Source organism: Ceratosolen solmsi, unplaced genomic scaffold, assembly GCF_000503995.2.
Source record: "Ceratosolen solmsi marchali unplaced genomic scaffold, CerSol_1.0 scaffold30, whole genome shotgun sequence".
In the NCBI taxonomy this organism is placed as follows: domain Eukaryota; kingdom Metazoa; phylum Arthropoda; class Insecta; order Hymenoptera; family Agaonidae; genus Ceratosolen; species Ceratosolen solmsi.
The window spans coordinates 6514695-6526121 of NW_011948421.1; the positions used below are offsets into that span (position 1 = coordinate 6514695).

The 11427-nt window shown below is 23.6% G+C and overlaps 2 protein-coding genes across 2 annotated transcripts in view; both read left to right on the plus strand.

Moving 5' to 3' along the window:
• The window catches only part of LOC105361458 (alpha-catulin), a 32126-nt gene extending 23427 nt beyond the window's left edge, over positions 1-8699 (plus strand). The window contains exons 4-11 of the mRNA XM_011498638.1: positions 310-549; positions 1100-1363; positions 2694-2948; positions 3321-3480; positions 4197-4315; positions 4394-4723; positions 5332-5538; positions 8430-8699. Coding sequence (XP_011496940.1) covers positions 310-549; positions 1100-1363; positions 2694-2948; positions 3321-3480; positions 4197-4315; positions 4394-4723; positions 5332-5538; positions 8430-8582 — 1728 coding nt within the window. The 3' untranslated portion in view covers positions 8583-8699. The remainder of the gene's footprint in view (positions 1-309; positions 550-1099; positions 1364-2693; positions 2949-3320; positions 3481-4196; positions 4316-4393; positions 4724-5331; positions 5539-8429) is intronic.
• Positions 6220-6699, plus strand: LOC105361457 (uncharacterized). The gene has a single exon (XM_011498637.1). The coding sequence runs from the start codon at positions 6291-6293 to the stop codon at positions 6624-6626; it is 336 nt and encodes a 111-aa protein (XP_011496939.1). The 5' UTR covers positions 6220-6290; the 3' UTR covers positions 6627-6699.
• Positions 8700-11427: the final 2728 nt, after the last annotated feature.

Consider the following 11427-nt stretch of genomic DNA (forward strand, 5'->3'; position numbering starts at 1 on the left):
TTTACTGCAATGTATCAAGCTTTCTAAAATCTATAACAAAAATCTAAATACATAAATATACTCTTATCTTAGCAAAATTTCTACTTCTACGTTTCTTTGTGTTAGAAAATAGTCACCAGGAACTGGATCTTGAAAATATAGAGTTCGTAGTTCATAGTAGTAATTCGTATTTCAATTAATTCGATTTTTTCATTACTTTTAAAGTGTTCGTATCGATGTATTATCTTTGAGAAAGAGTTTTTTTTTAATAAAAATATAAAAGCAAACATGAATGAATATAATAATTCAATAAAATTTATTTCTGATCAGAATGATCTGAAAGATGAAAGACGAAGAGCTCAAATGGCTGCAGCCCGCCAAGTACTGGAAAGAAGTACAATGATGCTTCTTACATCAAGTAAGGCATGTTTGAGGCATCCGGAATGCCCTTCTACGAAAGAAAACAGGGATACGGTTTTTTGCCAGATGAGACGAGCAATGGACCTTATTCATTATGTTGTAAAAGATGGAGTATTAGACTGTAGCGAATCCTCATACTCAAATTCACAAGTGAGAATTAGTAATTATTTAATTTTACTATATCTAAATGGTTGAATAATAAAATTAATTGTGAAATGAAAAACACAATGCACTTTAATAGATCATAAATTAGATAATAAATTATAATAGGTAAATGTTTGACTTACACGATTTGTAATAATAATTTAAATGCAATGCATAGTTGCATTGCATAATTCATTTTTTAATTTTTTAACCTTTGACTTAAAAAAACTAAAAATATCTGATTTATTTTAATTATTCAATTCGTATTATTAATAGTTATTAAATTGTCTTTAAATAATACGAAATTTATAGAAAAAACAAAATATTCGATATTTAAAAAAAATTTTAACAAATATTGTTAGAGAAATATATTTTTAAATGAATTCAAATTAACAAAAGAAGTATTGTTAAGAAAATATATTTTAAAATGAATTCAAATTTTAAATATATTGCAGATTCTTTTAATTTTCTTCTCTTTTAAGTAAATTACCAAGTAAATTAGTGATTAATAATTATTAAACTAGAAGAATGCTTATCACATTATTATTGTGAACAGAGCTCACAACAAGAAGACTGGGTCAGCACTACCGTCTTTTCATCACTTAAGCATTTCGAGAGAATTGTGGAGTCAATTAGGATGACATTACTGAGTGCTGGCTGTCGTGAAACCCTTACCTCAGCGCTAGATGTCGTGGTTGAGCGTACTCAGGACTTTACAGACAGTGCATATACAAGTCACGAGCATCGTGAAAATATTCTTTTGTTATGTGATAGAGCAAAACTTGAACTCAATACTCTGTTACGAGTCGGTAACAGTATGGTAAGATCTAAGTTCTTGGTTTTTAAGTTGCATTAATTTTTCAATTTCGTTAGCCTTATTATGTTATAAAGTCCATCAGAAAAATATAACAGTTATAATACTAGAAAATCGTTTCTTAAAATTTTAAAATACCGTTAATCTTTTTTTGAACGAATTTATCTTTAGGTAAAACTTTAAATAAATTTCTATTCCGACAACAAATAATAATAACAGATAATTATCATAATAGCAAGAATAACTGAATACTACAAATTATTTTTAAATTAATTACTTATAATAAGGACTTTTAAATTTTAAATTGAATACTTAAATACTAAATTTTCTTTTTTTGTTATAAAGTAGAGAGTTTAATAACTGGCATAAATATGTTAAATTTATTAAAATATTGCGATATGTGTGGGTATGTTTGGGATATAAGAGGTTTTTTTAAATATGTGGAAATTTCAGATAACTTAAGTACATATATAGTAAATATATTTTCAATATATTACACATTCATTGAATAATTTGTAATTTATAGAACGAAATACCTAATAAGCAGTAGTAATAAAAAACTCTATAAACAACAGATATAATATTTAAAATATATTTTAAAAACTTTTATTAGTTTTCGATTTTGAAAAGTAATTATATTATCACAAAGAATAATATCATAAATAATTCTATGATAAAATATTAAATACGCTTTGTAAGAACTACTGCAGCTCATGTATTCTTAAATATTGTACTCATATATTAAACCTTTTTCAATTACATGCATATAATTAAATATCTTCATTGATGATTAGAATTTATATTTCTGATTTAGATGAAAATGCATTGTTTTTTAGTATTTAAGAACTTGTTAAATAAGCTATTTATTAGCAATAAATTTGCCGATTTTAATGAAAAATTCTTATTGTAGTTATTTTACGTGAAAAATTTTTATTTACGGAACCGATAATATAATTTGGTTATTATAATATACTATAAAATAAATATATATACAAAATATAAAATCTGTAAAATAAATCTGATAATTTTTATGTATTTACAAACTTATTGAACTTATCAATAATTATTATATTTTTAATAAATTTGTATGACTCTGTAATCATGGAAAGTAAAGAAAACTTAAATTCTGTATCTATTTTGAATATTATGATTACAATTATAAAGTATTTTAATGTTGTTACTTCATAAAATCTAAATCATTATGGTTTTCAATAGTTCTATTAATTATTAAAGAAAAAATTCATAACATTACATTTAACATCAATAAGAAAATTCTACTTCCAATCAATATATTAAGTGTATACATTTTACATGTCTATATGTATATCTTATTTAGAACTTCGATACAAATAACAGTGGTTCACCAAACGCAGAACTAGATCAGACAATACTAGGTGTCCTTAGAGCTACTCGTGACCTTCGCCAACAACTATGTCAAACAACACTGGAACAGGCTGGTGATCTTGGACAAGTGACCAAAGCTGGACAAGAACTTGTATCGAGCATCCGAAATCTTGCATTCACTAACGATATCAACAAATTACAAGAAAACAGTGATCGTTTCCATGAATACATTGAGCACATTCTTGAAGTAAGATATCAATCTTGACTAATTTATTTTACATTTGTATATTGATTATTACATATGCAAAAATACATTTAATAAATTACTTATCATATATTAAATTACTTATCAATGTGCATATACTGAACAATTATTATAAATTATATAACATTAAATAATTACAACTATGCATTATATACAAATTACATCTATTAATGTTCTACGGGATAGAAAATTCCTAATCAATTCAATTTAATTTTTAGTTACAAATTATAGTTAGTTTAGTATATAATTTAGTTTACAAATTATATACTATACGCTAAAATATAATCAATTTAATTATATAATCTAATTTTACACTTCAAAATGTTAATTACAAATAATTGTAATTATTCGTAGGTTTGCAAACTTTTAAGACACATTGCTCTTTCTGAATCACTTCAAGTTTCAGCGAAGTTTACAGAAATTAATTTACGAATATATGGACCCCAAGTAATTACAGCAGCCTATACATTGGCAAGGTATCCTACTAGTAAAATTGCTAAGGAAAATTTAGAAGGTAAATACTTGATGATTTTTATTGTTACTTTTTAACTTATACCTATAGTATGTAGAAAGCATTTCTTAGTATAAAATATTAATATATTTTTTAATAATATAGCATAAGTAAGTAATATCTTATAAAAATTAATACTGAAACTGATTCATACTGATATTTTCTTGAATTTCATAAAAGTATATTATTTGTAAAAATATAATACAACGAATGTAAATAAATGAGTAAGTAGCTGAATTATTGAGTGTCTATGATAATATAATTGAAAAATTAATAATCATATTTAAAATAATTTTAATAGTAATGATAAAGAAATATATTAATACATTAATATTACTAAAATGATTTATTAGAATATATTTTTAATCGGTGTAAAATAAAAATTATAAGGTGTATTATTAAATGAAATATCTATTCAATTTTATGAATTTATCAGTCATTGTATACAAAAATTTATTTCAATGATTATTTATTATTAGACTTAATCTTTAATCATTTAACAATAAATTATAAATCGATATTCTTAAATTTATAAACCCATTTAAATTAATTTAGTAATCATAATATTATGTATTATATAACATACAACTGAAATGAATGTTCATTACATTTCAAATATACATATTCTTAACCCTTTAATCTTAAAAATTAAATACTTTCAATATTTTAATTGTTATGATTAATTTTAATTCAGTAATATAAACATTAATTTTGCATAGTATTTGCGGATATGTGGCAATGGCTAATGTCAGATGTAACAACCGTGGCAAAAGATGTTCTTGAATTAAGTAAAAATCGCTCTGAGAAGCAAGTGTACATGTCACTCCCAAGGCCAGGAGTATGTAAAATTAAATAAAAATATACAAATTATATAGAAATAAAAATAATAATTATAAAATCATTTATTACTTATTAGAAACATGGCACAACTAGTAAGCCTTTAAAACCTGTAAGACTAGATAGTGAAGAACAAGCAAAAATTGCAAAGGCTGGTTTGGAAATGAAACGTATAACTTCAGAGATGGATGCAGAAACAGAAAAATGGCAAGAGAATGGTACAGCTCTGGAGGAGAATAACGATATAGTTAAACGAGCAAAAAATATGTCATCAATGGCTTTCTCTATGTATCAATTTACTCGTGGCGAAGGAGCCTTAAAAACTACTCAAGATCTCTTTACTCAAGCTGAATATTTTGCAGAGGAAGCTAATAGACTGTACAAAGTTGTGAGACAATTTAGTTACCAGGTCAGTTTATTAATTTTTTCTACTGTATTACAAATTTTATATTGTTTATTTAAAAATGCTTTAAATCATTCAAATTATGTTTAATGTTATTATTTATATAATTTATTTCAGACTTTTTTGTCTTATATTATTTCTATTGAACTTTTTTTGTTATCTTTATTTCATAATATTTAGGTAGCAAACTATGTCTATGTTTCTTTGAATTCTCAATATCTTTCTCTTTATTTCCCTTATTTTACCTATTTTCATTATTTTAATTATTATTTTGTATATTATTTAATTAAAATCAAAATAATAAATATAAATATAAATACTTTAATAAACATTAATTTAAAATAAATGCTTCTAATGTCATAAATTAAACACCATATTTTCGTTAAAATTTTATAATATAAATAGAGATAAAATTTAAAATAAAAATTAAATCTTATAAATTAAACTTAACAGAAAAATATAATTTTTAATATATTTTAGTCATCAAATTCAGAAAACATCTATGATACTCTCTACAATTTCAATTAGGAAAAATTTTAAACTTGAATTTGAAGTGTTTGTTTAACATAATATTTGAAATAGAAATCTCTAAATAAGTCTTTCTACAAGGATAGGTACCAGGTGGACCTCACAAAAAAGAACTTCTTGAAAATCTTGATCGTGTACCAACATATGTACAACAACTTCAATTTACTGTTAAGAATCCTACTGTGGGAAAAGCTGCAACATTCATAAAGGTTGATAATGTTATACAAGAAACAAAAAATCTTATGAACGTTATATCAAAGGTTGTAACTACGTGCTTCGTTTGTGCCACAAAAGTAAGTTCAATAAAATTATACTTTATTATACTTCACTACACAAATGCTAATTTTAATCGTAAATGTAGATTACATAAATATTTTGTATAGTAATTGTATACTTAAAAGGCGACAATTTCTTCGCTAATGTGTCCAATAAATTTTTTTTTTTAATTTGAAATGTATAAAAATACAATAATATAATAGTTTATTTTAAGTGTTTAAGTACTTCTTAGCCTGTATTGTATAAATTTTATAGATTTTTAAGTTGTTAGATGACATTAGAGAATATTATAGTTGTATATAATATATATATATATAATATATAATATATAATCTATATATAATATATAATATATAATATATATATAATATATAATATATAATATATATAAAATATATAAAATAAAATAAATAAAGCTTATACTAATGTAATGTGTTATTGATATCTCTAATATTAAAAAAAATTTTTAAATAAAGTGTGTGATTGTGAACATTAAAACAGTACCAATAATAATTAAATATATATTTATAGCAGCTATAGACATATAATATAAATATATATATATATATATATATATATATATATATATATTAATGTAAAAATTAAAAAACACGGAAATATGTGAACATTTGTTGGTTTTTCGCAGTAACGCCTTTGAATAATGCTAATATTCATATATCTTTATTTTAAGAGTTTAATTATATCGTAAACTACACATATCATTCATTTTTTATGGTATATTATATTTACGTACTAGCACAATATCAGCATGCCAAAATACATGGAACTCAGCCCAACATCAGCACCTGGACAAGGAGAGGAAGACTGCTTGTACCCAATTAGTCCCCAAATGTTGCCTAGTGGAAGACCCTATGTGCAACCTCATCCACTCACACAAACGCAATTGTATACCATTACAAAACCACCTTCGTTATGCTCATATCCACTGCCCATATTTCATGAATTCCTAAAGCAATTGGACCATAATCCAGCTACGATTCCCATTTTCCAAAATTACTATTATAATACTTTACCATTTGCTCGTGACTCTTCCCCACAAATATACCAATCATCAAGGAATATGTCAACAGAACAACGTTTGTAACACCTTTGGATACATAATCGACCATTGCAACTACAGTTACATCGTTTACGGCAGTCTACTTTACCGAGATGACATTTGGGACCAATTTGTGCTGTTCAGCCATCAAATGAACTACTCTACCAATATTACAAGCGCAGCATGCACATCTATTTATTCCTCTACTACTACTACTACTACTACTACTACTACTACTACTACTACTACTACTACTACTACTACTTCTTCTTCTTCTTCTTCTTCTTCTTCTTCTTCTTCTTCTTCTTCTTCTTCTTCTTCTTCTTCTTCTTCTTCTTCTTCGTCTGTTCATTATTTTATGCAGGTTTGGTCTGCTTTTATTTCTTTATTCCGCTTAAATTATTAATTTTGTCTTCAGTTTAAATAATTTTTTTAATTTGCTTTTGAATCTACCAATATCCTCGTAAGATTAAAATTTTTAATATCAATAAATTAAAACATTTATTATTTTTGTCCTCCATATTCTTTTATATACATTTGAATACATCAACTTATTTTTTTACAATTTTTTTGGAGTTAGTTGCATGCATGACACATATATCTTAGATCAATTAACCATATATCTGTTTAAAATAGTACTAAATTTGTTATACGCCACGTATTAATTGTTATTTAAGGGACTACATTCAACATAGTTTACTCTTAAGGTTTGTTCTAATAGTGTAGTATACTTATATTAATAGGAATAATAAGTATTTAATTTTTCTATTTTTAAACTACCGATCATTTTAATATAATTAAATATATTTAAAAATATATTTGTGTAAAAATTGTCTTATCTAATCTTATCTTCAGTAATTAAATTCAAATAAATTGCACTAAACATTCACATCATGAATTATGTTTGTTAATGAATAGAGCTGGATAACTAAATAACGAATACTAAAATGTAAATAAAAAATAATTATTAATTATAATCTATTTTTATTTCATAATATTTCTTTATAATCAAAATTAACTCTAAATATTTTTTCTATTTGTAATATGTTTCATTTGTTTCATTGTTTATTATTAATATACATTTTAAAGAAATATAATTAATTGTTTACGATTATTTGTTAGAAGGATTGAGCTTATTTAATTAAGACAATATTTATCTAAATAAGTATTAAATAAAATTTTAACTAATATACTGTATATGTAATGTAAGATTCAATTATACCAGAAATTTAAAATGAAATCCGATACTTAAGTTATTACATGTATTCGAATATTTTCGCAATTTTTATGAATTATATAAAATGATTTTTAAATATCAAATCGAGAATCATTGCAAATTTAATTATAGAAATATAGACTAGAAGGATACATTTTATTTATTAATTAATTAATAATTTAATAGAAACATCTTTTGCACAAATTAAGAAGAATACTAATAGTTATTCATTTTCTTTTAAAAGTAACTTAATAGATAAATTTCCAATTATCAAAGTTATAAACCATTTTTATCCATTAAATAAAATAATTTCTTTAATGATTGTTTTATATAAAATTGATAATTTAATTTTAATTTAGGTAAATTAATAGTTTTAAAATACGTAAATTATAAAATATTCTATTACTAATGTTGATTATTAATTAATTGTTTTTATGAGTGTTTTAGATTGTATAAAATTAAAAAAAAAACCTAAAATAAATGAAATTTTTAGAAATAGCTCGCAATATCTGCTAGAAGTATAAATATGTCTCTTTCCTTAGTTGCTGAAAAACTAACTAAAATAACAGTTTCTTTTTTAGGACAAGTCATATATTAGTAATAATGTTGTATTGTATTTCTTTGTTTTTCAGTACAATTTGGATTTCCGAGGACTTTCAACGCGTGGGGCTGGCGCTTCACCATACCGAAGCGGAGACGGACTAGGCGTCGATGGCGATGGAAGTGGTGTAGTAGGTGATGGTAGCAAGGCAGGTTCTACCCCTGGCAGCGATCCATCTGTCTGACAGTTTGGAATGGCCCGACGGGCCAAGGGGGATGCTCGCCGCACACGGGTTTCCTTTTTGCTTTTTTAAGCGATTCTCATTTTTACCCCACTGCACAATACATTCACATTTTTATTTACACACTTCAATTTATAATGATTTTCTTATGAAAGAAAAAAATCATAGATCTTAATTTTTTCGCGATATTAAACATAATTATACTATTTATTAAAAAAATAACTCAATTTTTTTTTTAATTAAAATTAAATTAAATTAAAAACGTTTGAAATTAAATTAAATTAAATTTAAATTAAACACGTTTGATTAATTTTTAATCAAAAATATAATATATTGTCATTACTATACATACTAATTATATATTTATAATTTTTTTGATCCTTTAAATTTTTAAAAAATATGGACATGAAAAATAAACAGAGGGAAATGTAAAAACGGCAACAAGGCAATTAGAGATGTACTTTATAGCAAACCAAAAATGCCGTGTGATGCAGTAACACAAATGATTGCGAACTCTTAGTATTGTTGAATCAAAAGACATGATTTTTTATGAAAATAATTTGCAAGGGAACATAAATTAAAGTAGAAAGATTTCGTAATTATCTACCTAACTGCTGCATTGAGGACCCTTTAATAATCTGAGCTTCCTTTTATGAAAAAACTATTTTATGAAAAATAATAATTTCCTTATTTAAGATGTATAAGGTTACAAACAAAAAATATCATGGAGAATCGAAAAAAATGCCAATGGTGAGATAATAAATGATCGATTATATTTATTTTCACTTTTCAATATACATTATTAATATTAAAACAATGTTATAAATATTTAAAAACAAATCTAATATTTTTCAGTACAATTGATTTTTAATAGTATTTTTATTACTATTTTTTAATTTCTATACGACTTTTTAATTAAATTCGATATATAAAACGTTAACTACATAATATACAAGATCTTACCATTCATAGATCAGTTCTTTAAACATTCTTTACATAAAATCTTAGTTAACACTTGTACGTAATTAATTTTATATATCAAATATTAACTATATTTTCTAGGAATGGTTTAAGTTTGAGCTATTTATATAATTACTATAATAATTATATAGAGAATAATATAACAAATTGTAATAATAGCTTGATACCAAATTTTACATCTTATTTTCACAAAATAATAGTTAAGTGCTTGTTAATTAAACTTACGTAAAAAGATCGAGCTTTTCCCGAGCGATAAAGTCCATAAAATCTTTATTGCAAAAATCGATTGTCTGCGATAGGAAATAATATTTATAAAATGTTTTCTATACAATTGACATGTGCGCAGCCAAAGCGCCTTAAATAAGTTTTAAACTTGTAAATTTAAAATAGAAAAAATATATATCAGTTTACTGATTGATCTCTAATGTATTATGGAGAAAATAAGAAAAAATACTGGACCTAAAGTTCAAATCATAATATTTAGATGTACTTAAATGTTCTATTGTATATGTTCAAGCGTGTACATATGTTTATGTATATATATATAACTATCAGAACAACAATGAATATACAGGTAGGAATGCATACATATTTATTAATGGGATATTTTATTCTTTTAGCTTTTAATATATCGTACAAATATTGAACAGTTTTAGCACAAAGAAATTATTCCTTTGTAATAAGATATAGATAAAATTTGAAAGAAAAAAAAGAATTCGTATATAAATGTATATAAAATAAGACACTCAGATAATTCTTTGAGTACGTCTCGTTAAGATGTATTATTAAATTTTGTAAAAATACCTAGCCCTTTTCATTTTAATACCACGAAATAACAAATTATATTTACAGTGCATTCTCTGTATTTTCTTTATTTAAATATAAATTCATCAATATAACAAATAATTATATATTTTTATCAAATAGATAAATAAATCAAAATCCCGCTATGGAAATCGTTTATTTATAAAGATTTTATTGAAAAATCGTGTTAAAAACATAAAATTAATACTCATAGTGCAAAACTTTTGGAATAATTGTATTAATAATTCATGAAAGTCAGGATTTTCGCAATAATCGACTGTGATATTGACATTCAATAAAACTGATTATTCAAATTATTCTGAGAAGTTCCTATCTATATTTTAAATAATAAGTTAATTTTGATTTCAACAAATTTTTTAATTTTATCGATCTAGAAATATTTACTTATATCTCTTTATATATTATTGATAGGATTGTTGTATGAAGTTTATATTGGAATAACGTTATTTTTGTAATAGTTGTGGAAACATTATTTCGTATCATAAAGATAGAGATATTTAAATGTTTTACAATGCAATTAAACAAAAGTGTGAACTTGAATAAATGAGTAAATATCAATATAAGTGAAAAAATGATAGCACAAATATTAAAAAAAATAATTTATTATTATGAAGAGCTTTATTAAATTGTAAAATTGCTAAACTTACTGTGGTCAATTTATTATAAACAATTTTTGTTGGATATTTACACATTATTAATTATCGCCATATATTTTATGTCTATAAATATACGTTAAAATATTAAATTATTATGGAAATTCGTCTTGCTTCGATAAAATATGTATAATTTACAATATAAATAAGCTTATGAAAAAACAAAGAAAAACAACTTAATATCTTAGAATAAGGCTATAAACAAATATCCTGTTATATTATATACTATAAGATATAATACTAAGATGAATTTACATAAAAAAGAATCGTGATAAACAGGGAAAACGTTTTCTATAATTAATGATAAAATAAAATGATATTCTATCGTCGTGAACCTTGTTACTTACTAATATTAAAATAATAGTTACACACTTATCTCAATCATCATA